The sequence below is a fragment of the Phycodurus eques genome, chromosome 19 (genome assembly GCF_024500275.1).
Source record: "Phycodurus eques isolate BA_2022a chromosome 19, UOR_Pequ_1.1, whole genome shotgun sequence".
NCBI lineage: Eukaryota > Metazoa > Chordata > Actinopteri > Syngnathiformes > Syngnathidae > Phycodurus > Phycodurus eques.
In genome coordinates this window covers 13,081,039-13,101,910 of record NC_084543.1, presented here as the reverse complement: position 1 = coordinate 13,101,910, position 20,872 = coordinate 13,081,039, and the positions used below count along the sequence as shown (strand labels likewise).

Below are 20,872 nucleotides of genomic sequence, written 5' to 3'. Positions count from 1 at the left end.
CAGACCTTTGTTGACTTCGATTGGAATAGAGGAAATCTGTCTTAAATTAAGTATAATTATCGGCACTGTGTGTATGCCATGTGGAATGATGAGGCCTCTCACAGGTCAGTCCTGATCCTATGCCGGACTTCTCGTACAGGGGAGGAAGATGAAGGAAGTTATGTCTCAATATTTGTATCCATATTTTTTGATTGTACATTTACCTGGGAAACACAGGAAGTGGCCTCGGAGAGAAAACAGAGGTGGAGCACACTTGTCGCCAAAGACAATGCAGTCAACATGAGCTGTAGCCAATGTTTGCCTTGACACAGATACTGAGAACGCTCATTAGCCATCGACCACAGTTCCCCAAACAAAATGAGGAGAGCAGAACTGATAAGGAAAACCTGTCAAATAGAGCCAGAATGTTTTAAGAAATCAGTTTTAATTTGTAGACGATAAATGTTAGCGCCTGGGTTGGTTTTACCATCAGGACCAGATGGAGGTCTAAGCCTTCATGCGATGATGGAATGAGGATCGGATAGATGGAGAGGGAAGAAGTGACTCTTTGTGTCCAATCTAGTTGGATGGACAGACATAGAAATAAACTGGACTCTCTGTGATACTGTGTAAAATCCAAAGAGAGGGTCTTGAGCCTGAAGAAGGTGATAAAAAAGCCCAATTAGCATCAAATGCTAAGCATTTTGACATTATGGGAGATTACACCGGAAATCTGCTTACTGATTAATGCAAAAGGCTCCCATGTGGAGGTCGTCCAGGACTCGCTGTGTCGCCACGCTGCTGTTTCCCAGAGTGACCTGCGCCCGGCCCAGTGTGTGTGTGTACTGGAGCCGTGGTAAGCCCAAAAGGCGGAGCCAGGGGTTTTGGTGCAGGTAGGTCACCAAGGTACTGTTCATCCACAGCTCTAAATCTAAGCAGCTGCAAAAGTGAAAGCGATTAGCGATTAATAATATTGAACAGATTTAATGTTTACCATTTTCAGCCCCACTGCACTGTTAGACATTTCATAGAGTTTTTACTACTGGCAACACTTGCCAGTAAGTTTCTCTAAACTTGATTACAGTAGTTACTGACAACAGTGTCAAATCAATGTTTCTATTGATTGTGGTGCTGATGAGTCGATTGGAATAGAGGAAATCTGTCTTAAGGTAAAAGGGAGTGCTTTTGGTTTGCAGAAGAAGTAGGCCAGGTAACACTTACAGTATGTTAGCTTCACTGAGCATACATCTGAACTTTACACAACCCACAGTCAGGGTTTCATGAAAAAAAAAGTGCAACACGTAATGCGCGAGTTAAATAAGACACATTCAACAAACTACGGATAACATAAACACACATGATCAATGTTACGTTAATTGTTATTGTTCTGGAACAATAAGGATAAACATCTTTATTATGGGAACAGTTCAACATTTTATGGCACAATGCATGCTGGGAGCACACAGCTTCACGATTTTGCTGCATGAAAAATACAGTTACTCTCTTTGTGACAACCAAAATTCCATGATGCAGTGGAAACTGTTGTTAATTACTGCAAAATCACTTTAAAGTATTTTACTGTAAGGTATGTGGTAAATAGCTGTCAATCAAAAGTGAGCATTATTATTTTGATATGAGCACTTGTATTGGATCACTCAATCTTGCAAGTGGTCTTTTTGTTATGACTGGTCAATGTATATTGGTTGTGGATGTGATTTCTTTCTCCAAAGCTGGGCCCTAGTTTAAACCCATCCATCCATCCATTTTCTGAGCCGCTTCTCCTCACTAGGGTCGCGGGCGTGCTGGAGCCTATCCCAGCTGTCATCGGGCAGGAGGCGGGGTACACCCTGAACTGGTTGCCAGCCAATCGCAGGGCACATAGAAACAATCAACCATTTGCACTCACAGTCATGCCTACGGGCAATTTAGAGTCTCCAATTAATGCATGTTTTTTGGGATGTGGGAGGAAACCGGATTGCCCGGAGAAAACCCACGCAGGCACGGGGAGAACATGCAAACTCCACACAGGCAGGGACGGGGATTGAACCCCGCACCTCAGAACTGTGAGGCTGACGCTCTAACCAGTCGGCCACCGTGCCGCCCCTAATTTAAACTTCAACAGTAAATTCATTCAGAAATCGATGTGGTCCAGACATAGATAATATGGCCGTTGAGAGATAGCTATAAAAATTGTAAATTATCCTCGCTTACATATCCTTGCTGAGTGGTGACTGATGCTATTTGATTTACAATCCCTGGGGCTATGGTACATGTTCTACTCACCTGATATCTATGTGAAAAGCCTATGATCATTTGAGTTTGACCTTTCTGTTGCTCAGATTAGTGGCACATGTGTATTCTTTTGACGTTAAAATGGATAGCCTGCTAAAGTCTACTCAGCTAGGCATTGACTCAAAATAACTTCAAACTTCATACACTTCACTTTTCAACTTTAAAGCCAATGATGAGGGTTTGGTTTTCAGTATGTCCCTTTAAAATGGGCTACAGCTACTCCACCACGAGGTAGTATTGTTTTCTTCTCTGTAGACCAATTTACAAAGTCGATTAACCTTATCCTCCTCACCCACAGGTACTTCTGAATTCGATTAGAATTTTTTTTAAGAAATAAAAAAACAAAAAGCAACAGGTTTTGGCATGCTTTCAGTTCAGGTCAGCGGTAGTTACTCGCGTTGTGCCACTCGGACGTATTCAGGCGCCAATAAATTAATAGCATTCTGAATTGGTTTAGAGTGCATTGTGCTTACTTTCTGATAGATGTTAGGTTGCGGTCACCGTCGGGAGCGCTGTGAAGCTGGCGTCTAACAGCGGAGTGCAACAGCCGCCCCTGGCTTCTTTCCACACTGTCCTGGTAGTTCACCATGAGCACCAGCAACAGAAATAGCAGCTGGAACACACATTGCTTCATAAAAGATGAAAAAGACAATCAAGATAAATGTGAATTGTAACAAAGCCCGTAGCTCTTTTATTTTTTTTCTCACCCTCATGAGTGACCTCAGTGCACGGACTTTCCTAGCCTCCTCCTTAGCCTGCAGCAGTCCATAGCCACAGGGTGGTCGAACCTTCCTACCATGTTCTCCAAATGCTCTCACCACTGTGGTCTCCTGGGCTAGTTGGTCCTCCACCTCTGGATCCACAGGTCGCCAAATGACAGTGTAGATCAGGGCCTGAATGCACACCTAGGCGAGGTAGAACACCCACTAAAGTTCTAAGAAGCATGGCCAGCGACTTGGAGGGGTTTGATCTGACCTTGAGAGGTTCCAGGAGGAGAGCAGAGGTGAGGAAGGCAGACAGCGCAGATATGAGCCACATGAGGACCACTGTTCTGGAGAAGAGGCTGCCATAGATTCCGACAAGAGCAAGGCAGGCTCCGATCAGGACAGCTACTAGTGGGTAGATCATATACAGCACCCAGGGAGGAAACAGCCAGCTGCGCCGACATCTAATGATGCCTAAAGCAGAGTACATGGAAATTAAAAAGCAAAACAAAGCGTAGTAGGAGAAACTGAAAGAAAGGAAGCTCGGATACCCGTTAGCCTATCTAGTAATGACATTGCCATGGCAAACTCTTCTTTGTTATTTTTATTTTTTTGTATTGAATGACTTTATGAGACATGTTATACACACACTCAACACCACCAGTTGCTCCTCTGTTTGTCTCCATCAACAGTGAGCTTCCATTCCATTCCTAATTGACAATAGTTTTATTTCACGTCACAGTCATGGTGTCCGTGGCTCAGCCAACCTCGATGTTGACCACGCACGTAAGGACTTGTGATTGCAAATATTGAACAGTTTTAATATTTACGATTGTCGGCCTGACTATTTTTATCCAAACAGACCGAAGAGGAAAAATCCCTCAAAACACATCCCACACCACATGTCTATTCGGTCGTGATTATCTGCCAAAGACATCCTACATCCTGTAAACTAAAATCGGTTCTCAATTGGCTTACCTAGTTAGATAAAGGTTAAATAACCTAATCTACGGGGTACACTATCCCAGCTATCAACGGACAGGAGTGGGGGTACACCCTGTCCGTTGATAGCCAATCGGCGATTGGCTCGCAACAAAATAATAATAATAATAATAATAATACTTATTATTATTATTATTGTTATTGTTATTGTTATTGTTATTATTGTTGGTATTATTATTATTATTATTGTTATTATTATTATTATTAATCTTTCAACTGCGCAACTGTGGAAGGCTTCCCTGTGAATGTTTTCTTAATTCAAAGACACTACTATGGCTATTAATTTTGTATTTCCCACCGAATTTACTGTACCAATGCGTGTGGTGGAGGAGCATCTTGTCGAGTCAGGATAAGGACTCGGTAGGAAGGTGCTGGCCACCGAGTCCATAGATAGAACAGACGGACATTTGTAGAGTTTTGTCTCGCACAGGGAAGGACACGAATGAGGCTCAAACTTAAGAAACTCCGGCTCATGGAGGTATTTATCCTCAGTGTGATCCGACCAACTGCTACACAAGGTGCTCTGGCTAAGAAAAGACAAGAATATTAATAAATCGTCAAAATAATCTTGGATCATGTCTTAAATTACAGTAAGCAAGCCATGCAAAGAGCAGTCAGAAGTAGACCTTACGCATTAGAGAATGATGAGGTCGTAGTGGGAGAGTCCCGACCGCTGTCTGAGTTGTTTCTGGTGAAATGGACACTGTCCTCTGTTGCTTCTTCTATTGACATCAGCAGATTCTCCTCTGAAAGAAACACATACAAATAAAGATAAAGTCTATTGTAAATAATTAAATTGATTTACTCACTCACTCTTCTGTTGCAGATTAGGACAAATATTCTCTTACCGGACAGAGTCAAAATGTTTGTCATATTGTGGTTGTGAGCCTGCAGCGGATTGGAAATATCCCGATCCTGAGCAGGAGAAGAGTGATTGTCCATAGTGTCTTTTTGGAGGGGATGAAGTAGGGCAGCAGGTGGGTCAGAAGAGGAGGTCAAGTTCAGCTGCATGCGAGCCTTTTTCCTTCTTAGTTGGCGTGTTGTGCACAAAGTAAGTGAGGCCTCACAGGTCTCAGGGACTTCCGATTCTTTAAGCAGACTGTCACAAGATGCCCAGGAAGCCGCAATATCGTCCTGACATGTGCCGTCGTTTTGGGGCACTAAACCAGAAGCAGCCCAGAAGTCCAAGATGCTGGAGTCAATAGCTTTGCTCTCCAGTAACTACAGCAAAATTATTCAAGAATATAAAATTTTAGCAGACCTTGAGCAGCAGAGCAGCAAGAAAAGTGTATTTGTGTATGCTCACTGATGAGGGACTGTCTCGAAGTGGGCTGGAAAAAGATGGCCCTGATAGTTCTGATTGGCTGAGGTAGACATCCATCTCCACAGAATAACAAACTGGTGACGGAGGAACTGACATGTCCACGATTACCTGTGTTACAAACACGCCACAAACATCATGTACTTTTATCGGTCCGTCCATCCATTTTCTACAGTGCTTGTTTTCGTTAGGGTCACATGTGAGCTGGGGCCTATCCCAGCTGCCATTGGGCGAGAGGCGGGGTACACCCTGGACTGGACGCAAGTCAATTGCAGGGCATACTGTATATTAAAAAACAAGCATTTACACTCACATTCACAACTATGGACAATTTAGAGCACTGGTGTCAAACTGGTGGCCCGGGGGCCAGATGCGGCCCACCACATTATTTTATGTGGCCCGCGAAAGCAAATCAAAATTGCTCATTGTGTTCTGGTGTAATACCATTGCGATATTTGCAAGCAGTTTTTGGTTATCAATCCCCCTTTGAAAAGAAATGTAATGTAATGTTTTTAGAGGCTTCTGATTTCAAAACTGGTTATTCATCAATGTGTTGTGTATACTGTATGTAATAACAGTATATGAGGTAATCTTTAATTGCTATGGGTTCACAGTCGTAGTGGCCCTCCGAGGGAAGTCATGACTACGATGATGTGGCCTGTGACAAAAATGAGTTTGACACCCTTGATTTAGAGTCTTCAATGAACTTAACTTGCATGTTTTGGGAATGTGGGGGGAAGCTGGATTGCCCAGGGAAAACTCATGCAACTACACAGGAAGGCCGTAGCCAAGATTCAAACCCAGGATGTCTCAACCATGAGCCAAACGTTCTCACCACTTGGTCCACTTTGCTGCACTTTGTCCTTACATCAAAGGAAAGTAGCTGTGTGAGGGTGTACCAATAGATCTGAAAACGGAATTTGAATATCATATATATCAAAACTACCATTACGTGGTAGATGACCACAATGTTTCCTAACCAGGCATCCTCCAATTCTTTAAGATGCTGTCACGATAAAAGTTGCTTAACACAAGAAACAGGCTCTCGTAGTAAATGTCGCTCAACTGACATTGTTAACCAATTTACAAATGGGATTTAATCTATGAGGACAAAATGTCAAAACTTCATCAAAATTGAGAACAGTTAAATCATTTATATTCTTTTTTTCATTTAACAAATTTCTGAATTACTGTACTGTGTTGGCATGTCACGTTTCTGAATTCGGAAGCACAGCAGGCAGGATGGTGGTTAGCATGTCTGTGTCAGGTTTTCCTGTGGGGACTTTCCATGTTTTGTTCTGCCAGAGCTTGCCTTGGTTTTCTCAGAGTACTCTGGCATTCTCCCACATTTAAAAATCATGCATGCTAGGTTAATTGAAAACTCCAAATTGTGAATGCGTGTGAAGTTCAGTATGAATGATTGTTTGTCATTCTATGCAGTATGTGCCCTGCAATTGACAGGCAACCAGTCCAGTTGGTTTAAGTTTGTTTATCAACACATACAACTAATTACAGTTACATAAGAAGATCTGAACAATGTTACATTACCTGACTGTGGGCATTTCTAAACGAAAAGCAGATCAAACACTGAAGAGGAAACAGCAGAACTGCAACAACCATCCCCACCGCAACAGTTTCCATATTGACCAGCAGTTTGGCTGACACTGGCCCACTTGCAGGAACACAAATGCTAATTGTTTTAATGCTGTTATAGCAGCCATTCAAACGACTCGATAGTTATGCGGTTTTTACCTGTGCCCCTCGGAACCCACAGCCCCGTACCACAGAGCAGCCAATGCCAGGTACAGATGCAGCATGAGAGCACTACAGGTAACTCTCTGAGCTCTGGTAAAAACACTGTGGATGGGGCGTTCCCATAGCGATAGCCACAGGTGGCGCTCCACCATTCCAAAAAGCAACTGGGATGACAGGATTCGCTGAAATTGGGAAAGTTCTTCGGGACCTGCGAAGAAGGAGTTCAGGTTTTATATTTGACTTTATGTTATTCTTTTGCAAGGTGGACGTTAAGTAATCTTACATGAGGCCAGGATTTCTTTCTCCACTGTACCATTCTTCGGATTTTCCACAGAGAGCCAGTCATCCACCAGGAAGAAGAACATGTGGTCAGTCATAGGGTCCCAGACCACCACATGGTGAACATACCAGGATGGGTCTAAGCCTACATGGACAGAACAGCGCATGGTCACGTGTAGTCATCTTTTCAAGCTTAGATCTGTTCACGAAACTCATTCACCCATCCATTATAGGGCACATACAGCACAGAAAAAGAACCATTCCCACGCACATAAACACCTATGGACGATTTATATTGGGATGGCTGCAGCCAAGATTCCAACCCACAAAGTCAGAATTCTGAAGTAGATGTGCCACCCACTAGCCCTCCCCTGTGGTCCTCCAATTTGGAGTTTGATCATAATTTTAGGGGGGGGTGGGGATTGAAGCGCCGTCATGTGTGACATCACGAGAAACATAACGCAAGATATCAGTTCAACAAATATAAAAGGATTGAGTAAAAAAAGGATGATGCAAGTTTTGCTGATGGTTTAGCGGTCCACTCGAGTGACTTAAGTTCCCACACAGTGATGGTGTGAATGTGAGGATGAATAGTCTGTCTCTATATCAATGTGCCCTGTGATTGACAACTGTGACTAGTCCAAGGTATGGAAAATGGATTCTTTGTCTTATTGTAAATTTTTTGCACCACTTATTCCAAAACCTGGGCCAGCTTCAATGAGTGTAAAGATAAGAGGAATGTTACATGAAGTATGGGGACTCATAGTTAAAGGAGTAATACAACTGTATCATCATGTGTATTGTCACACAAAGGAAGAGCTTTTATTGTTATTAAGGTTTCTTATTAACAGTCGTGATCTTAACTCATCTATTTTTATGCTTGTATGACTGAAGACGAGTTAAACTGTTTGAAGAAAAAAAAAAATATATATATATATATATATATATATATATATATATATATATGTGCGCAATACTTATAACCCTGGAACTTATTTATTTTTCTAGCGGTTATCCTATTTTTACAACTATTTGATAAACATTTTTAAAATGAGATATTTGAGACAACACTCACCTTTGCATTAGATTTATTTTTCTCTTTGTAATTTAATTTAACAGTTTATTGTATTTATGTTGAACAGTGATTATATTTTTACACAAAAAGGTGTGAATGTGAGTGCAAATGGTTGTTTGTTTCGATGTGCCCTGCGATTGGCTGGCGACCGGTTCAGGGTGTACCCCGCCTCCCGCCCGAAGATTGCTGGGATAGGTTCCAGCAGCCCACGACCCTAGTGAGGATAAGCGGTAAAGAAAATGGATGGATGGATGGATGGGTGATAGCACTTCAAGTTAAACATGAAAGTGTTTCTTGAAAATAGCTATAAAGTTAATTGGCGTTATATGATGGCATTGTTTCCCGTAGGAATAATTACTTCCGTACCCGAACAAGCCAGCATTCGAGAGAAAAAAATGCATTCAACTTTAAAGGTTCCACTGTACAGTATTTCTGCTCTCACCACATACCTGTGTTGTCATGCCATATTCGAATTTTCCAAACTTCGCCCAAGTTGTCGTCTGTCTCTAAATGAAACTGGTCCAGGCTGCCACGTTGAAAAGCTCCATCCCTTTGCAGATGGCGAGAGCCGCTCTTGTTGACACCATACAGACTGATGCCAACATGTGCTGTGGTACCTGATGGGATAAGGTTGTGCATTAGAATTTGCTGCACAGTATTCTGATCTGTATTTTTCCATGAAATGTGTGTACTTTGTTGTTACTTTTGCTGACCTGCTCCATGCCTCCAACCAGTCTTGACCAGCACTCTGTAGTGGTACAGTCCCGATCGACCACACAGGGGTACTTGGCTCTGTCTCAAGCTGTCCATGTGGTCCAGTTTATGGGCAATGAGTCCCACCAGCAGGTGAATCAGGATCAGAACAGCACATACAATCCCCACCATCACATTAAGACTGGGACCACCTGCCTGGATAGACATGGAGCATAATTCCAAAGGGCTATATTTACTCAACGATTTCCTATTGTCACTACTGGATTAGACCACATACAGGCGGCAGTAGCACAACGGCCCCAGGATGAAGAAACAAACTGGCCCCAAACATGGTGAGGTGGTGCGTCAGGCACTGCACTGTTTGGAGTGTAGTGCCGTCCAGTGGCTTGAGACCCTCACTACTCCAAGTCCTCTCCTTGACGCTGTAGTACTGGCACACAGAGCTGAACACACATAATGACACGGCAACAGGACCGCCCTTCACCATAGATGAGGTCAGGCTCACAGACAAAGTCTTCTCTGTCCGATTTAAACTGTTAAAGAGATTTTTTTAATATATATTTATTTCAATTAGATCAGTTTAAGTAATATATGATGTGAGAATGAAAGTGTACTCACTGTGGGGACAGAAATATAGTTTCCTCTGTGAAGGTTTTAAGAGTCGAAATATTGATAGGCCACTCTTTTATGAAGGAATCCTGAGATCCACTTGTCATTTCTATCGTAACAAGGCCCAGAGTCTCTGTGGTGACTCCTAGATATGCATAATATATCACATCATAATCAAAACGCTCGTAGATAAAGAAAGATCAACACTATTTTAATTTGTTGTAATTTGAAACACTCATATTACACTATTCAGACACATGCTCTTTGTAGCTACAGTAGGTTCAGTGCATGTAAATACTGCGAAAGGAAAAGCTTTATTGTCGGTGTTACCTGGTAACAAGCTGAAGTTGAAGGAGATGTATAAACCTGTATTGTCATCCAGGCCACCCACAGTTTTTATTGTGAAGTTCAAATGTTTCTCAGGTGGAAGCGCAACAGTGGGACATGTACCATCAGTATGTCCATCCACTCTCCCATCCCCACTTGAGTTACTCTTCTCCACAGGAAGCTTGCTGTGCAGGGTGACTCGAATGGCCTGGTCAGGCTCCAGATCTTGGATGGGTATGGGCTCGCCCTGAGGAGTAGTGATCTCCATGGCGACCAGGGTGGTGGAGATCGGAGGGTCAGCGGCGGGCAAGAACGAGTGAGACTCATCCAGACCCAAAACCACCTGCACCAGCTCTGAGCGCTGACTCTTGAGGTGAGTGGTGAGTGAGGTTGGGATTAGAAATGGACATGCTGGAGTTGATAGCTGGGAGGGATTCGACTGCTTAGAGCCGAGAAGGTCGGAGGGGTCTCCAATGAAACCGGCTGTACTGATGTAAGGTGTGACGAACGAAAGGGGCACCTCACCAGGAGCGGGTGAATGCATCAGGGAGCGCATTAAGGCCCCTGCATGGCTCATTGCCGACAAGGTGATGACTGAAGCGGCCTGCAGACTTCTGGAGTAGTTCTGACGAGGACTTGAAGCAATGGCCGATAACGACGCAGCAGCCAGAGAGCTACCTGCAAACAAAGACCACATAACTTCACCTATTTTGATATATAGTATATATAAATCCTCAATTCTAATTTGGGCAAGCACGGTAGTTGTAGTGGTTAGCAGCTCTGCATCACAGTGCTGACGTTTAGGGTCCAAAAATCTCAGCTCTGGCCTTTCTGTGTGTTACCACCATGCTTGCATGTGTTTTTTCCAACTACAACATTCCCACATTCCAGTAGCATGCATGTTAGCTTAATTGAAGACTCTAAATTGTGAATGCGTGTGGTTGTGTGTCCATGTGCCTTGCGATTGGCTGGCGACAAGTCCAGAGTTTACCCAGTCTCTCGGCTCCAGCTCACCCAAGACTTTAATGAGGATAAGCACAATAAAGAATGGATGGGTTTTAACTTGCATAATTAGTACTGATTAATTTTTACACCGTGTTGGGGCAATGTACAGGAACCAAAACCGAGCTAGCAGCATAAAAGGCCGGAATTCAAACTACTGTGTCCCTGATACGTACCTGTGATTTTGTTGGTAAAATTCTGGGCATTTTCAAAGTTTAAAATTTACATCATTATTTATGAGTGAGTTTATAGGAAGGTGTCGGAATAAAAAGTGTTCACCCACACACATATTTGTGATCCTATACTCTCGGTTTCACCTATTCGCAGATTTTCTTTTGTAACCTATCCTCATTTATTTGCTGAAAAGCTCACCTTTTCGCAGTTTTTGTGTTCACGCCAAAGCCTTGTGTAATATAAAGAAAATACAAAAAAATTACAAAAAATACATTAAAAAAAAAAAATACATAACACATAAATGCAATTTAAATAATTCACATTAGTTTTAAAGAAACACATGTCTGCTTGTATAACAACATAAAATGTTAACTATTCTGTTACTATATGCTACAGTTTGTACCTAATTCTCATTATTTCACATGGAAACTTTCCAGCAACTCTGAAACTAAAGAAACATTTCTAGAAATTTACAAGAAATGTTCTGGAGCCTTGCCTACCTATGATGCTAAGGATGTTCCTCCCGGTGTCAAACGCTGAAACACCACCACCAGGACTTTTGTGTTCTTCCATTACGTGAATCATCTTCCCGACTGCTTCAAGAACCTTCTCCTGACAGTTGACACACATTAAGTCAGGGGGAACAGCCTGGAGAACATTAAGAGTGGTTACAAACACTCGTATAAAACACAGCATTATAATCTATTTAACTTTTGAACACTGCTAGAGATTTTTATTGTTGCTGGTGAATGACTCATTCTAATGTAAAAAAAAAAAAATGTATGTGTGAATGAATGATGGGATGGAGACAGAATAGTACATTCTTACAGTGGACTGGGCTAAAGCTGAGCTGATTTGATCAACATCCATCAGGGAGGAAATAGGGAGAGAGACCAAAGCTTTTGTAACATTTTCTCTTATCTCCCTCTTCATTGTGAGCTCTCTGGTTCTTTGTCCAGACATGATCTGTGGATCAGAGGGGGAAAGAGATGTGTGGACATTGCGACCAAAAGTAAAGCTTTTAGTAATTGTCTTTTGTCCATTGTCTGGAATCATGGTCTAAATGAAAATAAACATGTAAATGAAAACCAATGAAAATCAATCACCTCCTGGAGGATGCTCATGCACACGAAGGTAAATGTCCATGAAGAAGAGCTACAGTATATGTTCTGTCCATCTGTGACTGAAATCTGCTTTTGCATATTACCTGATTGAGCTGACTGGTGAGAGCAATGGAATACGGGATGATTTCCTGAGGGTTGCCATGTTGGACTAAGGCCCACATTTCTGTTTGGCTCTTTGTTCTAAGCCACTCACTGGCATTTACGTGAGTCTGAACACTCAGAGTTCTGAAAGGTAAAGGAAATTGTGAAAATACAAAGAAAATGTGCATTTAACACATTAACATGGTGCTTTACCTGTTTAGACCCATGATACTTGCCCCAAGATTGTCTTCTATGTGCAAAGTAACTGTAATAAGTGACTTATTTTGTCCTTTCACAGGACTCCCCACTGGAACTATGCTGCCAAAAGTTGACCGGGTGCCCCTTGGGAAAGAGATAACAAGCCTTTACATACAGACCAGACAGAGTCAGTCTGTCCAGTCAGCTGGGATATGTTCCTGTTCCCCCGCTGATCCTTATGAGGGTAAGAGGTACTCTATATAAAATGGATGGATGGACATTTTCTGTGAGGGCTGTGAGGTTTTATTTACTTGTACAGAGTGAGAACAGGGCACATTATAGGATGGCATGGTGCAACCTGAAAGGTATAGATGAGCTCAGAGGATGTGTTTTCATCATCTCTCCAACCTGCCATAAAACAGAACATACAGTACAAGTGTATGTGACAAAAGTTTAAGAAATAATACAGGTGTGATAGTTTTGTGTCATGCAAGATTACCTGAACAGTTGAAGGTGACTATAGTCCCAAGCGAATGAATGTGCGACTCTGGCTTCAATTCGCACAGACCTCCATTAGGGGGCTTGTTAGGTACAACCATTTGACTTGCGCTGCCCCACCTGCCACTGCCAGGCAAGGTCACATTGACAGTGAAGGTATACATGTTCGCTGGCAGCACAGCATCTGAACGTAACACCAATTTAGAGGAGTGTCTTCCTGTAGAGGTGGCGACCTTTTCGAGGTCAACTGTCGTGCCTGACTCATCCTCAGCGCTCCAATTGTACTGCGATGACAGTTACAATCCACAAAGTATTTAATTAGTTTTAAAACGGTTTCCACAGTTTAACAGAATTAGTCTAATTCCCAGAGGAGATCAACCTATCCATCTATTTTCTATAGCGTTTGTCCTCATTATTGTCACAGTGTGCTGGAGCCTATCCAAGCTGACTTTGGCAAAGTAGCAGGGAACACCCTTGACTGGTTGCCAGTCATTCGCAGGCTATATACGCAAACAACCAATTTAGAGTATTCAGTTAACCAAAACAAAATAGATGGCTGGACAACACTGTGGACCAAACACCATCACAATCACATTGATTTTTACTTAATCAGCTTTGCTGATTAAGTAAAAAAAAAATAATTATTTATTTATTTATTTATAAGTTTGAAATACTCACTCAGCAAAGCTTCATCAACATACGACCAAATATCTTAGCTTATTAAGCATCTAAATTCAAGTGTTGTTGTTGTTTTTTGTGACCAAAAAGGTTTACACCCTGAACTGGTCACCAACCAATCGCAGGGCACATATACACAAACAACCATTCGCCCTCACATTCACATCTACGGGCAATTTAGAGTCTTCAATTAATCTACCATACATGTTTTTGGGATGTGGGAGGAAACCGGAGTACCCGGAGAAAACCTACACAGGCACAGGGAGAACACGCTAACTCCACTCAGGCGAGTCTGGCTTTGAACCCCAGTCCTCACAACTGTGAGGCAGATGTGCGAACCAGTCGTCCACCGTGGAGTCGCGTTGAATTTCATAGCCTTTATTTTCCTGAGACCAAACTGAAGTGCTCTTACAAGCTGAACTCATACCTGAGCTTGGTCATCACACTCTCCACAATGTCCAGACAGGATGATGGGGGTGTGGCTTGGACAGGATAGACACTCCACAAACACAGCAAGTTGTTGTGTTTCACACACTGTCACCTATAAAGATCGTAGACATCAGAATGTGCTGCTGGGATTTGACTGTGAAAGAAAAATGCCTATGAAAATAATTTTACATCTTAATTAAGGAATAATGTAAAACGATAAATTTGAAATTTGACATATTGGTGTAATAATCATTACAGAAAACGATGTTCATTATCAATGCTGTTACTTTATGGCAGGATGTGTTTAAACCGTAGCATTGTCTGACTGATAAATTTGATGAGCGCTGTACATTGAGGATATAATACTGTATAATTGCAAAAAAAAAAAAAGCAAAACAAAAAACTATGTTTAATTATATCATACTGATTTCTCATTATAATACATTTACTGTGACAGTGGGCAACCTCACTGAAGGGTTAAATAAATGTAATAATAGTAAAGTAAATGAGAATTAGTTCTCAAATGACTTACCTGGTAACATAAAAAGTTACAGTAAATAAAAAACATTTAATATTAAAAAACAATCTACAAAGAGCTCTACTGCATCAATAACAACAGCAAAAACATCAATAACAGAAGAAGGAATATGAATCAAATTCGAGTTGTTTAATAATGCACAGCTCAAAGCAATTAACAATAGATAAATAAATAGACTTTTTAAAATGTGGCTTAAAGGGATACACCAACTCCGTAAGTATTGAAAGGGGCAGCATTAAAATATTTGTGAAAGACTGTTCTCGTCAATACTCACTGTCTGTCTGAAGGATACCGGTGTCCTTCCCGTCTTATCGATGATTAGATTGAAAGTATAGATGGTGCCTGGATGTAACTGTATACTGGGTACAGTCACAATACTACTGTTGCTCTCAATGGGGATTGTGAAATTCTGCAAATTCAAACACAGGGAGGTAAATTAGTAAAACCAGAGTGTTATAATTAGAACTCAATTTGTTTTCTAATATCACACTTAAAATGATAGAAAGTACACTGGTCCCTTGAGATAGGAGTTTAATTCGTTCTGTGTCCATGCCCTTAACTCAAAATACTCTTATCTCAAATCATCTTTCCCCATTGAAATGAATGGAAATACCATTATTCCGTTCCAGCCTCCCCGTCCTCTCCCAGAGAAATAAATAAGGAAAAATAGCATTCTACAATATTGTACTTTATAAAAGCACAGGGCTATAAAATAATTAAATAAAATATAAAGCATTAAACACTTTATGCCTCTAATGTTTTATCCATCCGTGTGCTGCGCCTTCTAGTGTGGCCTCCTTGGCCACCGAGAGGCACTACTGTATAATACAGTCAAACGAAGTCGAATAGACTTTCTGCTGCTGTTCGACCACTCATTAAGTTGCTGAAATATTTTTTTTTGTCGAGGATGAAGAATATATGCCTGTGAATAATGTAATATTTTCTGTCTATATGTGTTGTTCTGCCATATGTGTTCAACTATCCATTTCTTAAAGGGTTCAAAAACCGCAACTGTCGAACTGTTATCATGTCAATAGTGTTTTTCATTCATTTGATCGTTGTTTGTTAGCATTAAGCGAGCAGATTTTCCTAAGAGGCGGCACGGTGAACGACTGGTTAGAGCGTGTGCCTCACAGTTCTGAGGACCGGGGTTCAATTCCCAGCCCCATGTTTGGATGTTCTCCCCGTGCCTGTGTGGGGTTTCTCCAGGCACTCCGGTTTCCTCCCACATCCCAAAAACATGCATGGTAGGTTAATTGAAGACTCTAAATTGCTCGTAGGTGTGAATGTGAGTGCGAATGGTTGTATGTTTATATGTGCCCTGTGATTGGCTGGCAACTGGATCAGGGTGTACCCCACCTCCTGCCCGATGATAGCTGGGATATGCTCCAGCACTCCCGCGACCCTTGTGAGGATAAACGGCTCAGAGAATGGATGGATGGATTTTCCTAAGACAAAGCAATTGTATGCTTAGTTTGACCATAAACCTCAACTAGGAGTAGCATTAAACAGCTTGAAACCTCTCTTTTTTGATGAAATATTCACCATTTGTAAAAGCGCTGCTTATTGTGAAGTGTGTTGTATTGAGTTTACTGCCACCACATTGTATCTCAAGTTGGCACTCACAAGTCAAGGTAAACAAATTATATTATTTATTATTATTTTTCGTATCATGAAAAACTCTTAAATCAGGTCACTCGTATCTCAAGGTACCACTGTTATGCTTAAATCAAGTGGCATGCACCTCTATCATGAAGGTCCAGTGATATTGGAGTGCATCCTCTTCGCCTTGGCCTGCATCAGGATCTTGAGACGCACTTCCATCCAGAACAAGATTACGGGTGCTTGACCACAGTCTATGTGAACCTCCCTTAATGACAGCCACCAACGGGGAGCAGACCACCGTGACTGTGGTTTTTTGTTGCACTAGCAAAGGGGTTCCTTGGAGTGAAACGGTGAATAAAAGGCAATACTGTCCCACATTGAGAGTATGCTTTGGAAGATGGAGAAAAGGTGACGTTGTACCATTGAGAAGGACTCTGTTCCCAGTTAAGTCCATATTAACATTAGTGCAATTGGATACTCTGAACATCTCCCACTGGTATGTTGTCTTGTAGGCAGAGCAGTTAATATCCACACTTGCTTCAAAGAAACTCACTCTGGATCTGAAGATAGTTGGCCGGCTTTGGATAAGTGAGGCTTGAGGGTTGGAACATTCCAACTCCACCACTTTTATGCGTAGTTGTGTAGACATTTGGCTGACACTGTTGGAGACGTTGACCATTACAATGTATACCCCAACATTGTCAAATGTATGATTGACTGCACTGAGATGTGTTGGCCACTCTTTTATGGAGTTTCCAAGTTTCCACACGTATCTCAGGTTGCTCCCTCCATTAATTTTAGCAGAAAATAGTACAAGATGGCCAGAAAATATTGGTTTTGAGTGACAAACAAGTTGGACCTCTTTAACAGGCCATTCAACTGTCAGAGTCTTGTTTAGCATCTTGAAGCAAACACCATTGCTTGCCAACACAGTCACTGACAATGAACCATTGATGTGTGGCGTAAAGATGACTTCCTTTCCTCTGCGCCACAAAGGTTCAGTATCTCCTAGGTAAAATTTCCAGGTGTAGTTGACTGCAAACTCATTTTGATTATCCACCTCAAAATGAAACTTCTTCAGAGCCTCTATGGCATGGTGGACAGGGGTTAAGAGTCGTACAGTTTTTACATTCTCCAAGATCTGCAGTTGGGTTGACATCTGTGCACTGCTCACCTGATTCCAAGCTGTCAGTTTAACAATATGTGTCCCTGCTGGAAGGTTTGATGTGGTGAACAATCCATCAACCACATTCTGACTATGCATCCAGTCTTTAGTTTCAAAGATCAAAACAAAGCTTGCATTGCTTCCTTTCTTGACTGTTGGTAAGAAAGTAACTTCCTCCTCAGAACAGAAAGTATCCTTGGTAATGTTTAGAGTGAGACCTTCGATTCGATCCTGGACGATTACACTGTGTGTAACTTCCTGCCAGTTAATTGCATTGGAGACATTCAAAGACACTCTATAAATGCCTTCATGGAGAAAGGTGTAGGTAAAGGTGTGGTTGGTTGCACAAAAACGGTTATTTATGGGATCTCTAATTTGCCAGTCCCAGTGCAGATCACTACCTTTGTTGACAAACCCTTGGAAAGACACAGCAGTACTTGTGCTCATATGAAACGGAAACATCTTGCCACCTATTCCAAAGTCCACCTCTTCGATCTCTTCTTGAACTGTAAAGATTTTTGTGTCATTACTTTCACTGAGGGCGTTCTGAACTGAAACTTTAACAAAACGATGCCCTGAGCTTGTGAACCTGTGAAGAAGAAAAGGGGCATCTGTCTCAAGGAGTGGAAGATCAGTGTCCACATACCAAAAGTACTTCAGGTCAGAACCGGTAAGGACAGACACTGAAATATTCACAAACTTCCCCACTGCCACAATATCTGTTCGTGTGGCTATGTGTGCACTTGTTACATGTTCTACAGCCAGAACAGAAGCAAAGCTGTTGGAATCACTCAACTTGTTAGAGGCACTTAAGTGAATTGTGAGCCGACCAGGAGTTTGAACAACAAACTGAAAACGTTCTCCATCAGCTGTAACCTGATGCTTTATTTCATTTTGTTTAACAAGCCACTTATATGTGATATTGGAGCCTTTTGTGACAGAAGCGACAAACACCACATCCTCATGGGTCGGTAAATATGTCATATTTGTCAATCTAGGACAATCAATGTGAAGACCCTCTATTCTCTCAAAGACTTCAACGAAAATCACTGCCTCCCTTCTGCTCACCAAGTTCTGGGCTGTACTTTTCACTTGATACACTCCTGCTTTGGGGAAAACAAATCTAAACTTCCAAGTTCCTTGTTTTGGCACCAAACCATCCACTGTCCAATAGTAGGTGGCACTCTTCTCTTCACTGCTAACTGCTGTGATAAAAGTTTCTTCTCCAACCACACTGTACGGCTGCATAGTTTGAAGGCTAAAGTCTGAAACAGGATGCAAGACATTCAACTTGAGGGTCACAGATTTATGACTTATGGCATTAAATGCAGTGGCGGTTGCAGTGAATTCACCCGTTGCGGTAAAGACATGCGACACATTTTGTGTCTGCTCTGCCCGGGAACCATCTCCAAAATCCCACAGCACAGACACGTTGCTGCCTGTGCAACTAGCAACCCAAAATGATACAAATGTATTGACAGTCACAGTCTCACTTTCACACACCAAAGAGAAATTGCTGACAGGTTTTTGAACAGTGATGCTCGCAATGACTGTTTTGTTGCTTACTTTGTTACTTGCTGTTACAGATACCTCTTTAAGGCCTTCATCACTGAAGGTAAAACACTGTTGAGTATGTTCTGTCATAGAAGCTTGACTGTAAGAGGTGCTGAACCACTTAAATTGGCAACCTGCTCTCAGTTCTGGAGAAAATAACACCCTGAAACAGACTTCCTCCCCTGTGGCTACTATATCTTTAGATGACTGCACTGCCATGTCAGTTATTGCTGTTTGGACACAGATAGTGCCATTGTATGAGACAGTCCCAATAGAGCTTTTCACAGTAAGATTAACATGGAAAAACCCTGGGCTGGAAAATATGTGTGTAACTGTGGATTGCCCTGTCACCACAGTTACAGGTGTTCCTTCACCAAACAGCCAAAGGAAAACTAGCATGGATACATTTCCATTCAGCAAAGCAGAAAACTCAGTGTTTCTACCAGTCATGACACACTCAGTAGGTGTCACTCCTTTAACAGCCAACCTATAGACCACCACACTGATAAACTGGTGTGCATGGCTGACAGAATTCGAGACATTTACCCTAACTGTGTATTTTCCAGGAAACTTGTAGATATGTGAAACTGAGCCATTTGTAAGGCTTCCGTGCTTGGATCCATCGCCAAACTCATAATCCCAAATAAGCCTCGTACCAGTTGCAACAGTAGCTCTGAAATCTGTAACAGAGCCCAACTCATTGGGTCCGTTGCAGCTGACCCTAAGTCCAGTTATTTTCTCCATAACTTCTACCATGTGCCAGGTGTTAAGCACAGAAAGAGTGTTGTTGGCACTCAATGTGATGTTGTAATCTCCCGCAGAGGAAAAGGTGTGTTCAACTTTTTGGTCAGCACATTGGACAACTTTGGATTTGTCACCAAAATCCCATGTGTAGGTGATGTTGTAGGCGGCAGGAACAGTGGAGCCCTCGAGAAGATAAGTCTCATTAACAATGCCCACCAGAGGGAAATAATCGAGCAAGAGACATTTTAATAGAGGACGGACGCTCATCTCGATAGATTTATGTACTTTTTCATACTGGTTGGAAACTCCCACTTGAAGTTTGTAGTTACCTGCAATGAAGAAAAGCAGATTCCATTTAATTTGCTTGATTAAATATATATGACAGTTAAAATATTGCTGACTAGTGGGGAACACTGGATGTATGACACAAAATGGAGTAATTTGTGTTAAATAGAGCAACAACAACAGCAAAAAAAAAATATAGCATGAAGAAAGGTGAGTGTTTACCTGGTGTCAAATAGGTAAAGTTCACAGAGTGCTGCACAAACGCTTGAGTCTCTCCTCTTTCCGCAAGTGCCTCCGTGGTCTCACCAGGAGCAGGCTCGGTATGGATAACTCTACTCTTACCATCTCCAAAATCCCATCTACATAGCATGCAGACGTTAACTCACATGTAATATTATTAATATATATATATATATATATATATATATTATATATAATTATATAATATTTCATATAAGGGTACACACAAAACACAAAAGAACAAGTTCTAAATTAAAACTGTGACCTATGTGCATAATGCACACTAAAAAGCATACTATAAAAAAGAATGTATATGTTTAAAATTAAGGGAGAAATATGTAGCATTCTATAATTATAGCAGTAGTGGTTTACAGTGGTGCAGGGCTGTTCAGCATATATAGTGATGTTTCTAATATTTTGAGTATATTTAGTTGCAGTACATACTAACACGACATGTTGTATTCTTCCTTCTTTACTGACTTTTATTGTCCTGCCAAAAG

The 20,872-nt window shown here is 41.7% G+C and overlaps 1 protein-coding gene across 1 annotated transcript in view; it reads right to left on the bottom strand.

Moving 5' to 3' along the window:
- Positions 1–20,872, bottom strand: part of pkd1b (polycystic kidney disease 1b) — a 35,099-nt gene that overhangs the window by 3,552 nt on the left and 10,675 nt on the right. The window contains exons 10-36 of the mRNA XM_061664032.1: positions 20,355–20,491; positions 16,524–20,176; positions 14,240–14,353; positions 13,136–13,418; positions 12,948–13,044; positions 12,652–12,780; positions 12,441–12,582; positions 12,062–12,199; positions 11,734–11,881; positions 10,061–10,735; positions 9,740–9,875; positions 9,399–9,564; positions 9,121–9,316; positions 8,857–9,024; positions 7,337–7,477; positions 7,051–7,261; positions 6,847–6,970; positions 5,284–5,409; positions 4,826–5,198; positions 4,609–4,723; positions 4,290–4,504; positions 3,247–3,449; positions 2,979–3,176; positions 2,745–2,899; positions 721–918; positions 467–635; positions 204–386 (exon numbers count right to left, since the gene is read on the bottom strand). Of these exons, the coding sequence (XP_061520016.1) occupies positions 204–386; positions 467–635; positions 721–918; positions 2,745–2,899; positions 2,979–3,176; positions 3,247–3,449; positions 4,290–4,504; positions 4,609–4,723; positions 4,826–5,198; positions 5,284–5,409; positions 6,847–6,970; positions 7,051–7,261; positions 7,337–7,477; positions 8,857–9,024; positions 9,121–9,316; positions 9,399–9,564; positions 9,740–9,875; positions 10,061–10,735; positions 11,734–11,881; positions 12,062–12,199; positions 12,441–12,582; positions 12,652–12,780; positions 12,948–13,044; positions 13,136–13,418; positions 14,240–14,353; positions 16,524–20,176; positions 20,355–20,491 (8,593 nt within the window). The remainder of the gene's footprint in view (positions 1–203; positions 387–466; positions 636–720; positions 919–2,744; positions 2,900–2,978; positions 3,177–3,246; positions 3,450–4,289; positions 4,505–4,608; positions 4,724–4,825; positions 5,199–5,283; positions 5,410–6,846; positions 6,971–7,050; positions 7,262–7,336; positions 7,478–8,856; positions 9,025–9,120; positions 9,317–9,398; positions 9,565–9,739; positions 9,876–10,060; positions 10,736–11,733; positions 11,882–12,061; positions 12,200–12,440; positions 12,583–12,651; positions 12,781–12,947; positions 13,045–13,135; positions 13,419–14,239; positions 14,354–16,523; positions 20,177–20,354; positions 20,492–20,872) is intronic.